This window comes from Acomys minous (genome assembly GCF_964271855.1).
Source record: "Acomys minous genome assembly, chromosome: 2".
Taxonomy (NCBI): Eukaryota; Metazoa; Chordata; class Mammalia; order Rodentia; family Muridae; genus Acomys; species Acomys minous.
This window is the reverse complement of record NC_140484.1, coordinates 115944395-115967010: the sequence shown is the minus strand read 5'-3', so window position 1 is coordinate 115967010 and position 22616 is coordinate 115944395. Positions and strand designations below refer to the sequence as shown.

General features: G+C 40.7%; 1 protein-coding gene across 3 annotated transcripts in view; it reads left to right on the top strand.

The window, feature by feature from the left end:
* The window catches only part of BLM (BLM RecQ like helicase), an 80418-nt gene that overhangs the window by 38559 nt on the left and 19243 nt on the right, over positions 1-22616 (top strand). For all 3 annotated transcript variants that reach the window (XM_084772372.1, XM_084772374.1, XM_084772373.1), the window contains 4 exons: positions 11412-11518; positions 12377-12537; positions 15445-15640; positions 20855-21045. In XM_084772372.1, the coding sequence (XP_084628498.1) occupies positions 11412-11518; positions 12377-12537; positions 15445-15640; positions 20855-21045 (655 nt within the window). The remainder of the gene's footprint in view (positions 1-11411; positions 11519-12376; positions 12538-15444; positions 15641-20854; positions 21046-22616) is intronic.

The window sequence follows — 22616 nt, the reverse complement described above, 5'->3', positions numbered from 1 at the left end:
CACTCCAGTACCCAGCAACAACACCAAACATATATGTGTGGTCCTTTGTAAACAGCAATGTTTTAAAGTTTGTTTTAGACTGATTTATTTTGTGTGTGTGAATCCTTTGCCTATGTATGTGTGTGTATATCATGGGAGTTGAATCTTTATTAAGCTCTAAAGGGCTATTCTGTGACTGGGCTCGCCCTCAAAGTAATCGACAGAGACCCATGGATTTACATTTAATTTTCTAAGCTAGTCTGGCTGCTTCTCAGCTGGATTCCCTTAGTTACTTGTCAATAAATCAGCCTGCCTGGGCTGGATCTGCTCCACCAGGCCACTTTCTCCATCCTTTTCCTTCTCACCCGCAGCCTGGGAACTGAAGCTCCTCCTACCTCTGTTGTGCCCACCCCCTATAGGCTCCAACCTTTTTTTATTAGACAATCAGGGGTAATAAGAGAGCAAAGTCTACATAGCATCACTTGGTGTGTATGTGAGAATGTACTCTTTTGGACAGCAACAAGATCTTGTGGGGCCACATTTGAATACACAGCAGCACCAGACCAACCCCCAACAGCCATGTGCATGCCTGGTACCTGTGTAAGTCAGAAGAGGGCAGGCGTCAGATCCCCAGGTGCTGGAGTTAATAGATGGTGTAAACCACCATGTGGGTGATGGGAATCGAAGGGGTCCTCTACAAGAACAAGTACTTTTAACTGCTGAGCCATCATCTCTCCAGCCCACCTAAACAGCAACATTAAAACCGTTTATCACCTAGCTCTTTAATGTTTATGTTCACTAAATGAAATTCACAAAATACATTGTAAAAGTGTAATTTGGAACTGGAGAGATCGCTAAGGTGGTAAAAAGTGCTTGCTGCTTTTCCAGAGAAACTAAGTACAGTTCCCAATACCCACTTTGGTCAGCTCACAACTGCCTTATCCAGCTTCAGGAGATCTCATGCTCCCTTCTGGCCTTGAAAAGTACACTCTGCACCCATTAATAAAAATAATTTTTTTTAATGTTTATCATTTAGGCTGCAAATATTTCAGTAGCATAGTATTAGCCTAGAATACATTTAAACCCTGGGTAAGTTCCTTAGCATTAGAGGGAAAAATGGAGAAAGAAAAGTGTTTTAATTCTTACAGTATTTATATACAAAGGGAGAATACTTATTTATTTTGAGTGAGGGTTTCTTCTTATGGCCTTGGCTGTCTGGGATCTCACCAGGCTGGCTTCAAACTCCCAGATCCACCTACCTCTGCCTCCTGAGTGCTGGGATTAAAGGCACACATCACTGCATCCATGAATTTTATATATTTTTATGTGTTAAATGTTTTTTATCATATTTGCATACAAGTAAATTGTGTAAACAAATAAAACTTGGTTTTTAAATCAACTGTACTAAAATATTTTTGATCTAGATTGAATTATTAAAATTATTAGGGGCCAAAGAGACTACTCAGTGGATAAAGGCACCAGCTTCCAAGTCTAATGACCTGAGTTTGATCCCCAGAGCCCACATGTGGGGGAGAAAACTGACTCCCACAAGTTGTTCTCTGACCTCTACACATGCACTGTGGCATGCTGCATTCATTCTTGCATGCATGCACACAACATATAAAAAAATAAGTAAATGTTAAAAATAAATGACTAAGATCATTAGTCATTATTGGAGTGGTTACATACATGTCTGTGTTACTTTCTTTAAAATGCATTATTCACTTAGTATAGCTGAACAGTGTCTTGCTAGGTTGACAGGAGTAGTCTTGAATGCATGAGCTCAAGCTATCTTCCCACCTCAGCTTCTTAAGTAACTGAAACTTCAGGAATATACCACCACATCCATCTTAAATATGTTTCAAAAATGATTCTAGGCATAAACTTTTTATTGAGATTATATTTGTTAGTGAGTTAAGAATTTCTGTTTTGCTGGGTAGTGGTACACGCCTTATTCCCAGCATTGGAGAGGCAGAGACAGGTGGATTTCTGAGTTCAAGGCTAGCCTGGTATACAGAGCAAGCTCCAGGATGGCCAGGGTTACACAGAGAAACTCTGTCTAAAAAAACACACCAAAATTTTTTTTCTTTTACAATTACTGTATGTACAGATGAGTTGGCTCAGTGCATATATTTTATTTTTATAGATGTAAGCCCTGAGAAATGTTGCTGACATAAACATGTAGGTGGGAATGAAAAGCATTTTATTACAGCAGTAACACTCAATTTGAATTCCTTCTGAAGACCAAAATTACATCATGATCTGTCATCAAAAATTATTTTTAATGATCTGTCAACTGACATCTCAGTTAGGTACTCAATTTTATGGGAGGTAAAAAATTGGAAAATATTTGACTAACAAGCAATACTACTATTTAGTCTTTTCTGGACCATATTCTGTTTTTTTTTTTTTTTAAACTTTCCTAGGTTTTGTCTAATAAATGTGAGGTATTCTTTCCATCTTTTCAAGAGAAACCTCTGCCTATACCTGACATTTGAAATACGCTGACAATGTATTTTGTTTATCTTTCTAAAAGCAATTTCTTTCAGACAGGTTCTTGCTATGTAGTCCCAGCCCCTGGAACCCACTCTATAAATCAGGCTAGCCTTGAACTTAGATCCACCTGCCGTCTTTCTTCTAAGCTCTTGGCTCCTGAACACCACCAGACCTGGCTTGTTTTTGTTTGTTTGAGACTTGTAACCTAAAATTTGCTATGTAACTAAGGCTGGCCTTGAACTCCTGATCCTCATGTCTGCCTCCCAAGTTCTTGGGATTATAAGTTTATATCAACATGCCAGCAACTTTACCCCTTTAAAGGCAGCATTTAATTCACCCTTAGTCAAGATACAATGAAATCTAGTTTGGGTCTTTTTTTAAGTACTTGTTGAGATAATTCATGTACCATAAAACTCAGCTATTCATAAGATATAGTTATATGTGTTTTTTATATTTTCATAGAATTATGTACCTGCCCCTATAGCCTAAGCCTAAAATATATTTCCATTATTTTCCAAAATGTAATTGAGTTTTATCAGAATTTATTCCCTGTTTTTCTTCTCAGTTCTTTCACTAAGCATGTTTGCCAACATCCTCTAAGTTATAAAGTGTGTGTGTGTGTGTGTGTGTGTGTGTTTTAATGGGGATCGATCTCATGGCCTCACCAGTGCTAAGTGAAGACTGTACCACTGAGCTGTATGTGCTGCAACCTTCATTTCACATAAAAACCTTCATAAAAATGATTTTGGAGGGGTGAATAATACTTACTTGTATAGATGTCCCAAATTGTCTCTTTTCCACTTATTTTTTGACAGGCAGTATCTCTAGCTAGGTATCTGGTGATCCCTAACATCTTATTTTCTAACAGGCAATGTACGATTTGTTATAAGCAATAACCTGCAGGTCTGTTCACTTTTCATCATAACAAACAGTGTGAATGCTGCTCTTCATTAGTGGTCTGCAGACCTTTTATGGTAGAATGATTTGTTTGTTTCAGTTTTATTTGGATTTGTGATCTACAAGTTTATGTTTAAATCTCATATCATTTTATTCTTTTTAGTAAAGATTTATTTGACCAATTTAAGTAGTAAATAGTTCTGTTTTTCCAATTATGTCACAAACCAAGCAAAATTTCAGCTTATGTTCCAGATGTTCTTAATAAGAGCTTTACTGGGTATGTCCACATCATCCAGCTCACATTCCTAACATGTCACCAGTGGTTCATGGTGCTCTACGCTGTACACCACTCTGCCCATTATCCTCTCCTTACCCAGGCAGCCCAGGCAACTACTAGTCCACTTTCTGTGCATAGGTTTGCCTGGACTGGTGTCTCATAAAGTTCATTCTATGTGAATATGATCTTTTATTTTAAAAAGATTTTTAGCCGGGCGTGGTGGTGCACACCTTTAATCCCAGCACTCAGGAGGCAGAGGCAGGCAGATCACTGAGTTCGAGGCCAGCCTGGTCTACAAAGTGAGTCCAGGACAGCCAAGACTAACACAGAGAACCCCTGTCTCGAAAAATGAAAAAATAAATAAATAAATAAAAATAAATAAAAAGGTTTTTTTATTTGTTTGCGTTTTTGAGACAGGGTTTCTCTGTGTAGTCCAGACTGTTCTGGACTCACTCTGTAGATCAGAGTGACCTTGAACTCAAAGAGATTGCCTGCCTCTGCCTCCGAGTGCTAGGATTAAAGAATTTGTGCGTGTCCCTATACCCTAAGTCTAAAATATATTTCCGTTTTCCAAAATGGAATTGAGTTTTATCAGAACGAATTCCGTATTTTTCTTCTCAGTTCTTTCATTAAGCATAGTTGCAAAAATCATCTGAGTTATAACGTGTGTGTGTGTGTGTGTGTGTGTCTGTCTGTCTGTCTGTCTGTCTGTCTGTCTGTCTGTCTTTACCAGGGTAGTAAGCATGTGGAAGTCAGAGAACAATTCATTGGAGTTGGTTCTCTCCTTCCACATGTAGATCCTGGGATCATACTTGGACCATCAGACTTGGCAGCAAGTGCTTTTCCCCCTAAGCCATCTTTTTAGCAAAATATTTTCAAGATTTGATGCTGGGGAAAAAATGGTGTAGTTTTAGTGCCTTTAGCTATTCACCTAGTATTAGGATCACTTCCATTCTGTTGGTTGTTATAAATAATGCTCTTGAAGGTGTATGAAAGTGGGTTCTCTTTGGTGTATTGCTAGCAGTTGGGTTATCAAGTCATGATAGCTCTGCCTTGCCTTTTAAAGGTTTATTTACTTTTACATATGGTGTATATGTGTGTGCCAGCCTGTATGTTTGTGCATTTCTCCTTCACAAGCATTCAGGTGCTTGTGAAGTGAGAATAGGGGCTGGAGCCCCTAGAACAAGAGTTGTAAGCCGCCTGGTGTGGATGCTGGGCACCAAATTCAGGACTAGTGCTGCTAGAGTTTACATGCTCTGAACCCTCTGAGCCATTTCTCCAGCCCTTCCTCACCCTTGAAAGAACTGTCAGGCTGTCATCCAAAGAGGCTGCACCGTTTTACATTCCCAACACCCACCTATGAGGGTTCTGACTCCTCCATGTTCGTCCCAATGTTTGTTTTTGATCCAAAGCATTTGTTGTTGTTTTAAATGAACGAAACACTGTTTTGAAAGTAACATCTAGTTTAAAATAGGGAGTGGGTAGACATAAAGCCATTCATTCCTACACAAAGTTCCTCTAGCATTTCTATCAGTAAGAAGCCCACATCAGCTCACATAATTCCGGAAAGTCCTTCATCATTTATACTGCTAAGCATCTTTTTGGACAGGGTCTCACTAGTTAGCCCTGTTTAGCTCTGAAGTCCATATCCTCTTGTCTGGTGGTAAATGCTTATTAAATAGTAGTATCACAAGACTTGGAGTCCTGCATCCTGGCAGCTTCGGGGGTCAGCCCTTTTGAGCCCTTTCCACTACATTGCTGACTTTACACTCTTTTTTTTTTTTTGGTTTTGGTTTTTCGAGACAGGGTTTCTCTATGTAGCCTTGGCTGTCCTGGACTCACTTTGTAGACCAGGCTGGCCTCGAACTCACAGCGATCCGCCTGCCTCTGCCTCCCGAGTGCTGGGATTAAAGGCGTGCGCCACCACGCCCGGCTGACGATACTCTTTACTCTTAACACAAATAGGTAAAACATAAACACAGGCCACCCTCCAAAGGCTTCTGATGCTTTGATTGAAGAAGTTTCTATACCCATGCCATAGTTTACTTTGTTTTGTTTGATGTCCTGGACCAATGTGAATAGATGGAAGATGAGGTTTCATTGTTAGTATTTAGAAAGTAGAAAGAGGCTTAATGAAGTGAAAAATAGGGAAGAAGTAGCCAGTAAGATGTCTGGAGTGCAAGACCATTCTCATGTCTGTTTTAGGGAAAGTAGACATGAAAACTGAGGCTTTAGATTCCCTTAGTGTAGTGGTTCACATCTTCCTCATGCTGCAATTGTTTGTTTGTTTGTTTGTTTGTTTGTTTTCCAAGACAAGGTTTATCTTGTAGTCCTGGCTGTCCTAGGTTTGCTTGGTAGACCAGGCTGGCCTCAAACTCAGAGAAATCCGCCTGCCTCCCAAATGCTGGGATTAAAGGTGTGCACCACTACACCTGCCTATGCTGCGACTTTTTAATACAGTTCTTCATGTTGTGGTGACTCCCAACCATAAAATTATTTTCATTGCTACTTCTTAACTGTAATTTTGCTTTTATGAATCATGATATAAATATCTTTTTTTTTCTAATGTCTTAGGTAACCTGTGTAAAAGGTGGTTAAACCCCAAAGGTTGCAACCCACAGGTTGAGAACCGCTGCCCTAAAAGCATCTTAACTCATGTGTTCTTAGAAGGTCTTGGTGAAGCCCTAGGGCATGCATACTCCAGTTATAGACCACTATCTAAACACATGAATAGGGAACATCCTATGCTGAGGGAGCAGTTGAGAAAAGGAGAAAAGAGATACAGACATTTGAAGGTGTTTCTCATTTAAGGAGTAGACAAAGGAAAAAAAGGAGATGGGGAAGCCCCACCAACATGTAAAGTTGTGAGAGGGGACAGAGCTGTTAGCCAGCAGCATGGAGTAGGAGCATCAGAGAGAGAGGTTTTTTTTTTTAATTTATTCAATTCACACCACTATCATAAACCTCTCCCCTCTCCCAGTCCACCTCCTCCTCCCTTCCTCCCTCCCTTCTCAGAAAAAGGGAACATAACCCCTCCCCCAATCAACCTGCCGCAGGCACTTCAGGACCAAGCACATCCTCTTCTACTGAAGCCAAACAAGGCAGCCCAGCTAGGGGCAAATGATCCACAGCAGGCAAGAGAGCCCATGTCAGAGACAGCCCCATTCTAATTGCTAGGGGACCCTCATGAAGAACAAGCTGCCCATCATATGTGTAGGGGACCTAGGTCCAATCAATGCATGTTCTTTGATTGGTGGCTCAGTCTCTGAGAGCCCCCATGGTCCTTTGTTACTTGACTCTGTGGTCTTCTTGCAGAGTTCTTGTCCCCTCTGGGTCCCTCTATCCTTGTCCCAACTCTTCCCCAGACTCCCCGAGCTCCACCTAATGTTTGACTGTGGTGGGTTTCTGCATCTGTTTTGATCCACTGCTGGGTGGAGCTCTCAGAGGACAGTTATGCTAGTCTCTGTAAGCATAGCAGAATATCGATAATAGTATCAGGGGTGGCTCTTTCCATTGGAGAAGGTCTTAAGTTGGGCCAGTCAGTGTTTGGCCCTTCCTTCAATCTCTGCTCCATCTTTATCCCTGCACACCTTGAAGGCAGGGTAAAGTTTGGGTTGAAGGTTTTGTGGATGGACTGGTGTCCCCCTCCCTCCACTGGAAGTCCTGTCTCACTATAGGAGGTAGTCACTTTAGGCTCCATATCCCCAGCTGCTAGGAGTCTCAGCTAGAACCACCCCCAGATCCTCCCGCAGTAACCTACCCTGTCTCAGGTTTCTAGCTTCTCCCAGAGATGCCCCTCCCCATTGGTTTCCCTTCTCTCTCCCAGCCTTTTCACCCTCCACCCCTGCTCTCCCCCCACCTGATCCCCACCCTCATCCCCTTCCCACCCCCTCTCCCACCCAGTTCTCTCTCCTTATCCACTTCCAATGTCTGTGTTCCCCTTCTGAGTGAGATTCAGTCATCCTCCATTGGGCCCTCCTTGTTACTTAGCTTCTTTAGATCTGTGGATTGTAGACTGATAATCTACTTATAAGTGAGTATATACCATGAGTGTCCCTCTGTGTCTAGGTTACCTCCTTCAGGATAATATTTTTTAGTTCCATCCATTTGCCTGCAAATTTCATAATTTCCTTGTTTTTAATAGCCAAGTAGTATTCCATTATATAAATGTACCACAGTTTCTTATCCATTCTTTGGTTGAGGGACATCTGGGTTGTTTCCAGTTTCTGCTACTATGAATAAAGTCACTGTGAACATAATTGAGCAAATGTCTTTGTATGGTGGAACATCTTTTGGGTATATGCCCAGGAGTGGTATAGCTGAGTCTTGAGGTGGAATTCCCAATTTATGAGAAAGTGCCAGACTGATTTCCAAAGTGGTTGTATAAGTTTGCACTCTCACCAGCAATGGAGGAGTGTTCCCTTTTCTCCACATCCTCACCACCATCTGCTGTCACTTGAGTTTTTGATCTTAGCCATTCTGACAGGTGTAAGATGGAATCTTGCATTTCCGTGATGACTAACAGACGTTGGGCATTTCTTTAAGTGCTTCTCGGCCATTCCAGATTCCTCTGCTGAGAATTCTCTGCTTAGCTGTGTACCCCTCTTTTTTATTTTGTTTTTTTGTTTTTCAAGACAGAGTTTCTCTGTGTAGTTCTGGACTTACTTTATAGACCAAATTGGCCTTGAACTCACAGTGATCCACCTGCCTCTGCCTCCCAAGTGCTGGAATTAGACTCATGTGCCACCATTCATGGCTTATACCTCACTTTTAAATTGAGTTATTTGGGTTGTTGGGTGTCTAATTTCTTGACTTCTTTATAACTTTTAGATATTAGCCCCTGTCTGATGTAGAGTTGGTGAATTCTTTTCCCAATCTGTAGGCTGCCATTTTGTTTTATTGACAATGTTCTTTCTCTTCACGGCAAGCACCTTTACTCACCTTTTTTTTTTTTCCCTCCCTGAGATAGGTTTTCTCTGTGTAGCCTTGGCTGTCCTGGACTTACTTTGTAGACCAGGCTGTCCTCAAACTCACAGCAATCCGCCTGCCTCTATCTCCCGAGTGCTGGGATTATAGGCCTGTGCCCCTATGCCTATCATGAGACATTTTTGTTATACAGTTCTTTCACTAGCTTGGTTAGACTTACACCAAGATATTTTCTATTATTTGTGTCTATTGTAAAGGCTATTGTTTCCATAACTTCTTTCTCAGCCCATTTATCCTTTGTGTAAAAGAGGGCTACTAGGTTTTTTGGAGTTAATTTTATATCCAGCCACTTTACTGAAGGTGTTTATTAGCTATAGGAATTCTCTGGTAGCATTTTGGGGGGTCAGTTATGTATACTATCATGTCATCTGCAAATAGGGATATTTTGACTTCTTTCCAATTTGTATCCCCTTGATCTCCTTTAGTTGTCTTATTGATCTAGCTAGCATTTCAAGTACTATATTGAATAAGATATGGAGAGAGTGGACAGCCTTGTCATATCCCTGATTTTGGTGGCATTGCTTTAAGTTTCAGAGAGAGAAATCTTGAAGACCACCAGTGCACACACGTGCTCTGATCACTGCTGCTTGCTGCATAAGCCATCTGGCTTGGGTTTGGAATACAAAACCTCAAGGCAATGGTGGTTCTTCCCCATCTTTGTTCCCCTGTGTATAAGCAACCTTCCCACCTGAGGTTAATAACTATCTACTGTGTTGACTCAGAGACAGATGCATCTAAGTGCTATATGAACTTGTTCCAGGGTATTCTCAAGGACTGGACAGAGGTGACACCTGGACCACAGCAGATATTTTGTAGGATGGTAGTGGCAGAGAAAAAAAGTAATAAGCATTTAAAATGTGGTATGTGAATAGTTGGTTGAGGATAGAACCGAATCTTCTAAGAAACCTGCCTTGGGAGGGAAAGAGGTAAAGACAGGAGAATCGTTTAGTGCTCTTGGAATTGTCCTACAAGACGAGTCTAGAAATACAGGTCAGAAGATAATACAGAGAATGAACTAAGGCACCATGAAGGAGTAAATGGGTGCCAGAGCAATCCCCAGAGAAAAAGGTGCATGGGTGTCAGAGTCTCCACATTCCCTTTGCTGCATAGAACAAAAGAAAAGTGGCCATGATCTATTTATCTATTTCATGCGTGTGATATATGTATATTGCTCCCCTTTATCTTTAAATATTTAAGTTACAGTTGTTTATTGTATCATTTAAGACTTTAGCCATCTCTGCTTTAAAACAGCAACAACAACTGTGTGTGTGTCTCTGTGTCTGTGTGTGTGCATAAGCCAGAGGTCAGCATCTGGTGTCTTTCTCTCCACCATAATTGAGACAGGATGTCTTGATGAACTTGGAGCTTACCAATTAGGCTAGACTAATTACCTGCTGGCCAGGTGAGTCTCTCAGGTCCTCCTGTGTTCACCTGCCAGTGGCAAGGTTACTGCTGTGCAGAGTGTATTGCATGGGTGCTAGGGATTCAAATTCAGTTCCTCATGATTGTACAGTAAGCACTTTACCCACTGAGCCATCTGCCTACACCCCACCTCTGGCTTCAGTCTACATCACCTTTAAGACTCTGCTCCTGGGGGGCTGGAGAGATGGCTCAGAGGTTAAGAGCACTACCTGCTCTTCCAAAGGTCTTGAGTTCAATTCCCAGCAACCACATGGTGGCTCACAGCCATCTATAATGAGCCCTGGTGCCCTCTTCTGGTGTGTAGGCAGAACACTGTATTCAAATAAATACATAAATAAATAAAACTTTAAAAAAAAAAAAAAAAAAAAAAAGACTCTGCTCCTGATTTGCCTATTTTTTTTTTTTAATCTACAGTCCAACTCTCCATCATTTAGTCTGTAGACATCCTTCTTTATAACCACTTTCTTTTTATCTTTAATTCTTTATCTAATGTGCATTTCACTGTTTTATTATATCACTTGCCAGGGATAATGGTCAATGTAAGACCATTAATGAGGTTTACATGGTGGGGAAAAAAAATCAGTATTTAATGTTTGAAAATGCTGCCTTCATTTGAGCTGCTGTAGTAGCATCATAGACTGGATAACTCAGACAACAGAATCTATTTCTTATGGTTCTGGATTCTGAGAGAAGAAGTTCAAAGTTCCAGCTCATCCTTTGCCTGGTGGAGTCCCCCTCCCTGTTTTGTACGTGGGAGTATTGCCACTGGAGCCATATATACCAAGGAGGGGAGGGTCTGCAGGGTCTCTGTTTGGGTGTGTTTTTTCCTTTAAGATTTGTTTTACGGGCCAGGCATGGTGGCACACACCTTTATCCCAGCACTCAAGGCAGAGGCAGGTGGATCTCTGTGAGTTCCAGGACAGCCAAGGCTACACAAAGAAACCTTGTTTCAAAAAACAAAAACAAACAAATAAAAAGATTCATTTTACTATGTCTATGTATGTGTGGGTACCCATAGAGGCCAGAAGAGGATGTTTAATCTCTTGGAACTAGAGTTGCAGAGGTTTCTGAGATGTCTAATGTGGGTGTTGGAATCCAAATTCCAGTCCTCTGACAGAGCAGTAACTGCTCTTTAACAGCTGACCTATCTCTCCAATTCCTCTGTTTTTATAAGGACCCCAATCTCTGTGGTAACTCTACCCTCCCCATCTAGTTACCTCCTAGAGGCCCCACCTCCTAATGCCAGCACTGGGGGGGGGGGGAGAATTTTGGGTGAAAAACGTTCAGTTGATGATAGTGGGTGCAACTGTATTTTCTCACAATAGTTAAATTTTATGTTTTGATCTTCTTTTAGGTTTAGCATGAGTTTTAATAGACACAATCTGAAATACTACGTATTACCAAAGAAACCCAAAAAAGTGGCATTTGATTGCCTAGAATGGATCAGAAAACATCATCCATGTAAGTATAGTTGTATAATTAATTATATCTAAAGATATTGTATTATAATAGAATATATGAAATTATATGTCTTTTTGCATTATGATAGCACCATCTTGCTATTTGTAGGGAATATTATAATTTTGAAATCTCATTTGGTTAGATAACAATAAACCCTAACAAAAAATTATTCAATATACTTCCTACACATCTACATTATAATTCCTGGTTTCAGTGTCTTTTTCTCTGGCATCTATCAGTACATGAATAAAACAGCCCTTTGTTTTAGTGCCTTCTCCCAGGTGTTGTGTTATGTTAACTAAAATGAGTTTCTGACATTCCTAACATTTTTTAATGTAACCCATTTTCAACATCTTGATCATTTTCCCATAGCTTTTGTAAACTTTTTATAACTTAGTTGTTATAGTATATTTATTTCATAATCCTCTATCTTAATTATGCCCACATGTTTTCTATTGAGCTTCTTTTGTACCAAAAATTTTGGCATAAATCCTTGTACTATTTTCTTTCCTAAGTTAGTTTCCTAGAGGGAAATTGAGTCAAAGGATATTTACTAGATTCTTAATAATTTTTATCATATCTTCTACAAAATTGCATCAAGGTAGCTCCCACTATTGGGTTTTGTGAGACAGCCCAGGATTAGTCCAGGTTGCCCTCACAGGAACAGGGTTACAAGTCCAGCCTTGTTTTCTGTGTTCATGAATTCCTTGCTTAAACTGTCTTACATAATCATCCTGTATCAGAAGAATGCTACAAAGATGTATTTATAGGGCATGTATTTCTAAGAACACACCATAAATGTGTTGTTATTTAAGTGGAAAGTCCTGGTTCCGCAATACTCTTTGGGCTTCTTGACAGATGACTCGGGGATAATTTACTGCCTCTCCAGGAGGGAATGTGACACAATGGCCGACACCTTACAGAGAGATGGTCTTGCTGCTCTGGCTTACCATGCAGGCCTCAGTGATTCTGCCAGAGATGAGGTGCAGCACAAGTGGATCAACCAGGATGGCTGCCAGGTGATGCTTGCAGAAGCAGCAACACATGCATATAACACACATCATAGTTTTCTTTTTTTCGGGACTTGGAGGGATTGTTTGCTTGTTTATTTTGAAACAAGGTCTCTATATAATCTCGACTGTCCTGGAACTTGCCATGTAGACCAGGCTCTCCTCGAACTCACAGAGATCCACCTGCCTCTGCCTCCCAAGTGCTGAGATTAAAGGCATACGCCACCATGCCTGGCATTGTAATTTTGTTAAGTAAACCATTATTCAACTATGGCATTAGTTACCTGGTAGTAAAACCATTTTAGATTATTTTTTGCTTTGTTTTGTTGATATTTGAGACAGGTTCTCTGTGTATTCCTGGCTGTTCCAGAACTCACTCTGTGGACCAGGCTGGCCTCGACCTCAGTGATCCGCCTACCTCTGCCTCCCAAGTGCTGGGATTATAGGCATGCACTACTACTGCTTGGCTCAGTTTAGATTCTTACACTAAAATAAATTATACAGGGCTGGATACAATTAAGGTAAGGAGTAGTCAAGAAAGACTCCTAGTTGCCGGGCGTGGGGACGCACGCCTTTAAGGCAGAGGCAGGTAGATCGCTGTGAGTTCAAGGCCAGCCTGGTCTACAAAGCAAGCCTAGAACTGCCAAGATAACACAGAGAAACCCTGTCTCAAAAAAACTAAAAACAAACTAAGGACTTGCATGTGGGTGAATAAAAATTAAACAACAATATAAACTGTATCTTTAGCATATAAAGCATAGTGTTTGCTTTTTTTTTTTTTTTTTTTTTTTTTTTTTGGTTAAAATATATATATATACAAGTCAGGTGTGGTATACATACCTTTAATCCAGCTCTAGGGAGATAGGAAGAAAGATAATCTCTGAGTTTGAGGAGTATCTGGTCTGTATAACAAGTTCCAGGGCAACCAGGACTATATAGAGTTGAGACCCTCTCTCAGACTACACAGAAATAAGAAACAAAGCCACTTCTGGGTGGTGGTGGTGGTGGTGGTGCACACCTTTAATCCCAGCACTTGGGAAGGCAGAAGCGGCAGATCTCTGAGTTCGAAGCCATCCTGGTTTACAAAGAGAGTCCAGCACAACTAGGGCTATTACACAGAGAAACCCTGTCTGAAAGTGGGGGGTGGGGGGAGAATTAAACAAAGCCATTTTCTTCCAGTTATATGAGTGTTCATAATTGATAATTGAGCGTGGTAGCTTATGCTGTGATCCTCTCTTGGGAGGCTGAGGCCATAATCTCATGAATTTGAAGCCAGCTTGGGCTGTACAAGAGCCCGTCATAAATAAAATAAAAAAATAATTTAAAAAAAAAAAAGAACTTTCAGAAATGATTGACATCATCTGGCTTCTTGATAACCTGTACCATGTGCCTCAGAGCCGTGTACTCACCTAACACTGATAGCTGCAGCTTGCTGCACAGAAGTTTGCAGGTCACTCTGGTACAGCCTTTTGTCCCCTCTCCATTATGAGAGGCCACTGTAAGCTTTCTCTTTCCTAGGACATTCCTTTTAATCAAGAGCCATAAGTGTAGATAGATGAGTAACCTTGACTGTAAGCCAGGGCATCCTGTGCTGATAAATACACTGATCTGCTGACCCTGTGCCTGTGGGTTGTAGTTCCTCTTTTATTCATAATGGCAAAATCATGTCATTAGCCTTAGTATGACTACTAGATATTTCTGTCACTCTTGAAATGCTATTCTTGCAATATCAAGTCATTTTTAAGTGCTAAAAATAGACCACTTTATTTGTATAATGTAATTTTGCCTAAACAAAGTATTTTGGCCTTGATCAAATAAGTTCTAGGTTTTCAATTGAAATATTCTCTTGGGGGTGTTTTTTTTTTTTTTTTAACTGTGTATATGACAGTGGGGGCAAAATGTGCACATGTGAATATAGGTGCTCCTAGTCCAGAAGAGATAATAGATTTCTCCTGGAGCTAGAGTTACAGGCACTTGTAGAGCTGCTCACAAAGCCAAGCTCATTTTATTTTAAATTCTCTATACATAAATGCAGGTTCCCACAGAAGCCAGAAGAGGGCATTGGATGACCTGGAGTGAATAGGCAATTGTGAGCTGCTCAGCATGGGTGCTGGAAACTAAACTTGAGTTCTCTGCAAGAGCAGTATACACTCTTTTTAACAATTGAACTTCTCTTCAGGCCTTGAAATTGGTACAAATTTGTCAAGCTCCTAAAGATTAACTGTTACCTAGCTTCCACTAAATGATTTGTATGGACCAGGAGGATAATCCCTGGTTTTTCTGTTTTATTTTTATAGTTTTTGTTTTGTTTTCTTTTTGTATAAATAATTTAGGCTTTTATCTACAGTTTAAATTTCATAAGCTTTTACTTTGAAATCAGCTATTTATGATTTCAAATAAAATAAGTTACATGTAGTACCAAGTTACATTTGGTACTATGTCAAAGACTGATGAGAAAGACAAGAGCAGATGAGAATGTCATTGTTTCTGGTCATAGGAAGAGCTAGCAGCAATTACTTCTGAGGGCTAGATACCACCTTGGGGCCCAAGACATTGCTTCTGCACCTTAACTTGGAAGTCATGGCTATGTAAACAACACCCACCACATGTGCCTATCAGAAACAGGACAAACAACCAGCACACAAAGGGCTGGCTGCAGTTGATTCTGAGTCCTTCAGAGGTAATACCAGGGCACACAGAAAGACCCTGCCACCCTGAACATCTTGTTACCTTTTTGGATCTGAAGAGAATCACAAGTTACCAATATGAACATCTCACCTTGGTCATGATAAATATCATTGTGTGCAGTTACCCTAAATTGTTATTTAAGATAACAGATAGTTTTTGGAATTATCTAGTCTTAAAGTGTTCCTTTAAATGCATTATGAGACTAATAAGCTTTCATTTTCATACCAGGTTATATGTGCAACAATAGCGTTTGGAATGGGAATTGACAAACCTGATGTGCGATTTGTGATTCATGCATCTCTACCTAAATCCGTGGAGGGTTACTACCAGGAATCCGGCCGAGCTGGGAGAGATGGGGAAATATCTCACTGTGTGCTTTTCTATGCCTATCATGATGTGACCAGACTAAAGAGACTTATAATGAGTAAGCCAATACCGTCACGCTTCATCTCATGGGAACAGTCTAACTATGCTGTTGTAGTATTTGGTCATGTTTTCATTAGATAGTCATAGAAAATAGAGGCATTTGATATTGTAAACTTTGTTTGTCATAAAGGTAGTATATACTTGTTTGGTAAAGTCGAGCGATACATGCACAAAGCAGAGCAATTCCAAACCAGGCAGGCTAAACTTCAGATAGTGGGTTCCTTTATACTCTTCCAGACCCAATCTTATGCACCCTTACATATAATAACACCATTTCATGGGAAAACAAGAGAAAATAATGAGCTACCATCCAGGTTAATGCAGACTGGGGGAAAGCCAGGTATGGAGGCATATGGCTGAGTCTCACTGAGAAAGCTGACAGAGGAGATTGCTTGAGCCTAGGAATTGAGTTGAGGCTGAGGCTGGTCCAGGCAACATTGTGAAACGCTGTCTCAGAAGCAAGGGAGAATGGTGAGACCCAGTCTTAGAAGGAAAGGAGGGGCAAGAGAGCCAGACACCTCTGCCCCACCCCTGTGGCCCTCTTCTGCTTTATTCTTTTCCATTAGAGGCAGGCAGCATCTTGTGTTTGATATTCACCCTTTCCAAATGCAAATGTTTTTAAATGTAAATGGGTGGTCTTCAAGATGTCTCAGTGGTTAGATGCCTGCCACCAAGCCAGATAACCTGAGTTCTGTACCCCCAAAAGTTGTCCTCTGGCCTTCATACCTTATGCAATAGCACATGTACATACATGCATATATTCATATGCATGTGTTCATTTGCACACATAAATAAATAAATGTCATTTTAAAAACAAACAAAATCTAAAGATAATTGTATATAGACTCATAATGAGTCTATTATATATTGTATAATTGTTTCAATTACATAGTGCTACAGAAAATTGCAAACCCCTCTTAATAGATATTTAAGTTTTTATTATCTTTCACTGTTATCTCCATGTAGTGCTAGACAGCCTTGTACAGGTATCTTTCAGCATTTGTACAGTTATGTATATTGGATAAATTTCAACTGTCTTAGGTCAAATGAATCTATTTTTTAGAATTTGATTTTATTATTTGTGCTTCTTTTTTTTTTCTTCTTGTTTTAAGTTAAATCTGTTTTGCAATCTGTTCCTATATTTTTGAGACTGTGATCTTATTTGTGCTGGCGCAGGTACTGAAAATGGCACTAGACACAGTAATTCCTGTGAGCTACAAGATTTTGTAACTTGCCCCCAAGATACTTGAGGGAACATTTATTGGAGGAATGACCTGATGGAGTGTGGCCATTGGTACAGATGCTGTTTCACTTCCATGTTAGTTTCTTTTTGTTTATTGGTTTGGTGGTGGTGGTGGTGGTGGTTTTCTTTTGAGATATAGTCTCACTTTGTAGCCCAGGTTGGCCTTGAACTCATGATCCTCTGCCTCAGGCTTTTCAGTGCTGGGATTACAGCAGTAAACCACCAAGCCAGCTCCATATGCTGTTTTAAATGCTTTATTACCTATCGGCCCACTTTATCTTTACCACAACTCTGATAAGACTATTACTTACCTCACTGAAGAGAAGAAAATGAGATCTAGAATCAGTGAGCAGCAGATCCCCTAAAGCCACCCAGGTTCATCTAGCTGCAAAGCCTGGGCATGATTCGTCCACTGTCCCAAATTGATGCTCAGTACAAAGCAATGAATTGTTTACATTTGGTGTGCTTTTTGGTGTTTTTAAGCAAAACCTGGACAAGCAGTTTTCCATTTATGGTGGCTTGACAGATTTTAGCCTTATGATAGGTTTATACATTCAGTTGAGCCATCCTTTAAAATTTTAATATTAGTATGGGGAGTCCTGGCGAGGGGTTTCTAATGTTTATTTTATGTGTATGTGTAAACGCCTGAATGTATATGTGAACCACTGTGTGTCTGGTGCCTGTGGGAATCAGAAGAGGGCATGAGATTCCCTGAAACTAGAGTTATAGCTGAATATGGTCTGCCATGTGAGTGCTGAGACCCAAACCCACGTCCTCTGCATGAGCAGCAAGTGCTCTTAACCACTGAGCCATCTCTCCAAACCCTAGTGTTGACGTTTTTGTGAGCTAGTGAATTAATTACAGTTTGGTCTTTTCTTGTGATCTGAGGTGTTGGCAGCCTCAGCTTGAAATCAGCCTTACAACCACAGGAGTCAGTAACTGACAGCTCACAGTCTGCTGGGTTACTCATCTGGGATCCTCAGCAGGAGAGGTGCATTAAGTGCAATATCCTGGTATATTTTCAACTCAAAATAGGTTTATCAAGACAAGACCTTTCAGCAGGGCATGGTGGCGCATGCCTTTAATCCCAGGACTCTGGGAGGTAGAGGCAGGTGTTGTGAGTTCAAGGCCAGCCTGGTCTGCAAATCCAGTCCAGAACTGCCAAGGCTACACAGAGAAACCCTGTCTCGAAAAAGCAGGGGGGGTGGGGGGGATAGGCATGACCTTTCATAACTCTAAAAACATTTGTATTATTAAGCCTACATATTTAAATCCTGATAACTTAGCAACCATTTGAAAAAATAATACTTAGAAACTGGAAGGAAAATAGTTATTTGATTCTTAAATAGCCATGATTGATTGTGAATGGAGAATATACACCAGGGGCATGTTATGTGTTTTCTGGGTGCACGTGCCACATGCGTGTGTGGTGGTCAGAGAACAACAGCTTCCACGAGTTGGTTCTCTCCTTGTGCTATGTGGGTTCTAGGAATTAAGCCCAGGTCATCAGGCTTAACAGCAGCACTTTAATCTGCTCGGCCATCTCTTCGGCCCCATTTCTTGTTCTTAATTCTTGGCCTCAAATAGGTTACTCCTACTCCTAGTTTCTGTTTTGTGTAAGCATGTATAGGGGATGCTAGGGATCAAACCCAGAGGCATGTGTGGACATGCTAGGCAAGCACTCTACCACTGAACTACATCCCTAGTCCTTGTGGCTTTTTGTTAGGTGGTGGTGGTGGTAGTTGTTTGAGACACGGCCTCGCTATGTAGTTCTGACTGACTTAGAATTGACAATGTAGACCAGATTGTCCTTAAACTTCTAGAAATCTGCCTGTTTCTGCCACCTACATGCTGGAATTAAAGGTATGCTCCATGATGCCTGGATAGTTCTGGTTTTGGGGTTTGTTTGGTTTTTTGTTTTTGTTTTGTTTTGTGTTTTTGAGACAAGGTCTCACTATGTAACTCAAGTATTATGTTTTTTTCTACACCCATTCTAGCTCCCAAATATGACAGAAAGGACCTGTAACATTTGTAAATAAGCATTAAAGGACTAAGCTAGATAGATTTTCATGTATTTTAACCCATCTGTGCTAGCCAGGCCTACTTCCTCTAGTCTTGCCCCGGCTGCTCTTGCTTCATCTTTGTCCCCGTGGCAACTCCTCATGGCCTGTTGCTCCTCATGGCCAGGAACCTTCTTCTTCTTCTTCCTCTCCTTTCCCTTTCCTTTCCTATCTATCTGTCTATCTATCTATCTGTCTGTCTATCTATCTATCTATCTATCTATCTGGGGGCCAACACACACACACACCAGAAATCCTGCCTACTGTCTCCTCTGCCCAGTCATAGGCTCTTCAGCGTCGTTATTAACCAATCAGAGATAATTAGGGAATGACTTTTTTTTTTCATACAATATTGAGACAGAAGACTCCTCAATAGCTAGCAGTGACAATACCAGAATCTGATAGCATTTAGCTCACTGCTGATCCAACAATTAACAGTGAATACACAGAGACACACCTTAATACAGTATGAGTGAAGGTCACCTCTACACCCAAGCTTGTAATAAATTCATAATCCTCCTGCCTCCCAAGTACTAGGATTAGAGACATATACCACCATAATTGTCATATTTGTTTTATTGCACTACTCATTTTATTACAACACCTACAGAAATTCCAACTTCACAAATTTATATCTCCACCTGAAATATAATATAATGCAATGTTAAAGTCATGAACTATCTCAAATAACTAGTTTGAATAACATTCAACAAATGTAGGTATTGCCATTTCCCTTAAATTTAGGACCTCCTGTTTTTTTAAACTATTATTTTCTTTAGGGTATTGAAACCTCTACTTCAGTTCCAATAACCCCTTAGCCCTGGATAAGAGAAAGAAGTTTACTTTACTTCTCCCAGCTGTTTAGGGTCAATGGGTTCTTTTGGGGAGAAAACCAATCTCCATCTACAGCAGGCGCAGCAAGCAGTCTCCTCCAAGCCACTGAGTTGAACCGTTTCTCTCTCTATCTGTCTCCAAGTTGCCACACCGTCCACCTCAGGTCTCTCCATTGGTATTGCTACATACCACAGGCCACACACTACACTTTCTGTCTCGGGGCTCTCCTATTTATCTCCCTCAGAGTCCTAGACCGCATCCCTCTTCGTACCAGACAAGCCAGGCATCACCAGCTGGCAAAGACCACGCCCCACAGCTGTGGACATAGTAAAGCCCAAATTGAAATCCCACACTTGGGATTAAAACAAAAACATATTTACATAACATAACTTAGTTTACAAAGAAACCAAAACTTCCATAACAACCGCCTATCTCAGTTCTCTAGAGCTCCCCTGAATTCTTGACCACAATTTTAGAAGTCCTGGGTTTCACTGGAATTTCAGCCATGGGAACTCCCTGCTTCTTCTAGACTTCCAGCTCAGCACATGTCTGCCTAGAGAGAAAGTGTAACACAAACCTCTATCATTGAGATAATAAAGATGTAAAGAGGATTTTCAGATTTTCAATTTGGGGGCAGAGAAATAAACATTTTAGTGTGAAATAGTTTATGCCTGTAATCCCGATATTTTAGAGACAGGATTTCACAATTTCAAGGCCATCTTGGGTTTAGTGTGAGACTTTACCTCAAAAAAAAAAAAAAAAAAGATAACTACACATTCCTATAAAATTAAAACTGTGAGAGATGAACTTAACATCCAGTAAATTGCAATTTAAAGCGATGTCATTGTTAGTAGTCATTTACTTATTCCGTGTTTAAATCTAGCAGAGCACAGTGACTCATGTCTGCATACAGGAAACTAAGGTATTTTAAAGCCCTTCTAACCATAGCAAGACCTTATCTCAAAAAGCAAACAAATAGAAAAGAAAGTTATATGAATCTACTCTAAATATTCTTTTTTACTCTTTTGGAATTCTACTATAAAATTTTATTTTGTTTGTGCTTCATCTCTTTTAGTGGAAAAAGATGGAAACTATCATACAAAGGAAACTCACTTCAATAATTTATATAGCATGGTGCACTACTGTGAAAATATAGCGGAATGCAGAAGAATACAGCTTTTAGCTTACTTTGGTGAAAAAGGATTTAACCCTGATTTTTGTAAGAAATACCCAGATGTTTCTTGTGACAATTGCTGTAAAGCAAAGGTAAGAGATGTCATTTTAAATTACTTAATCATTGGTGGTGGTGGTGGTGGTGGTTGTGGTAGCGCTGGCGGTGCAAGCCTTTGATCCCAGCATTCAGGCGGCAGAGGGATGTGAATCTATAAATTCAAAGCCAGCCTGGTCTACAGAGTAAGTTCCAGAACGGCAAGGGTTACACAGAAAAAACCATGAATCAATAAACAACAACAACAACAAAAAAAAAAAAAGAACTAAAGAAACAAACAAACAAAAATTACTTAATAATTAAGAAATTTTCTGAGCTGGGCATGGTGGTACACGACTTTAATCCCAGCACTTCAGGAGGCAGAGGCAGGCAGATTGCTGTGAATTCAAGGCCAGCCTGGTCTACATAGCAAGCCCAGGATGGCCAAGGCTACACAAGGACATCCTGTCTCAAAAAACATTAAAAAGAAGGAGAAGAAAATGATGAAGATGAAGAAGAAGATGATGATAATGAATTCTGCCAGGCATGGTAGCACTTGACTTTAATCCCAGCAGTGGGGAGGCAGTAGCAGGCAGACCTCTGAGTTCGAGCCCAGCCTGGTCTCCAAAGTGAGTCCAGGACAGCCACAGCTATTATACAGAGAAACCTGACTTGAAAAACCAAAAAGAAAAGAAAATTTCTGACATGTGCTGTTCTTTTCTTTTTTAAAGGAGTTCAGGGCTGGAGAAATAGCTCAGAGGTTAAAACACTGGCTGCTCTCCCAGAGGTCCTGAGTTCAATTCCCAGCAACTACATGGTGGCTCACAACCATCTACAATGTGATCAGTGCCCTTTTCTGGCATGCAGGTGTACATGCAGGCAGAGCACTGTATACTAAATAAATAATTTTTTGTTTTAAGTAGTTCAGGTGTAGTAGAAAATGCTTTTAATTTCTGCACTCAGGAGGCCAAAGTTTGAGTTTGAGGCAGTCTGGTCTACCTAGTGAGACTAGGACAGCCAAGGCTACAATGTGAAACCCTGTCTCAAAAAAAAAAAAAGCAAATGAGTAAAAGTAGTCCAGGCATTGTGGCCCCTGTTTGTAGCCCAGTTCTTAGGAAGCAGAAGCAGGAAGATGAGGGACTCTTCGCTGCATGGTGTGCTTTAGGACAACTTGGGCTACTTGAAACCTTGGTTCCAAAAGTTAAAAAAGATCCACCCTGGGCAAACAGGGTAGTTTGTTTGTTTGTTTGTTTGTTTAAAGATTTGTTTATTTATTAAGTATACAGTATTCTGCCTTCAGGCTAGAAGAGGGCACCAGATCTCATTATAGATGGTTGTGAGCCACCATGTGGTTGCTGGGAATTGAACTCAGGACCTTTGGAAAAGCAGCTAGTGCTCTTAACCTCTGAGCCATCTCTCTAGCCCTTGGTTTGGTTTACCAAGATAGGGTTTCTCTGTGTAGCCCTGGCTGGCCTGGAACTATCTATAGACCAGGCTGGCCTGGAACTCAAAAGAGATCTGCCTGCCTCTGCCTAAAAGTACTGGGATTGGGCTGGAGAGATGGCTCAGAGGTTAAGAGCACCGACTGCTCTTCCAAAGGTCATGAGTTCAATTCCCAGCAACCACATGG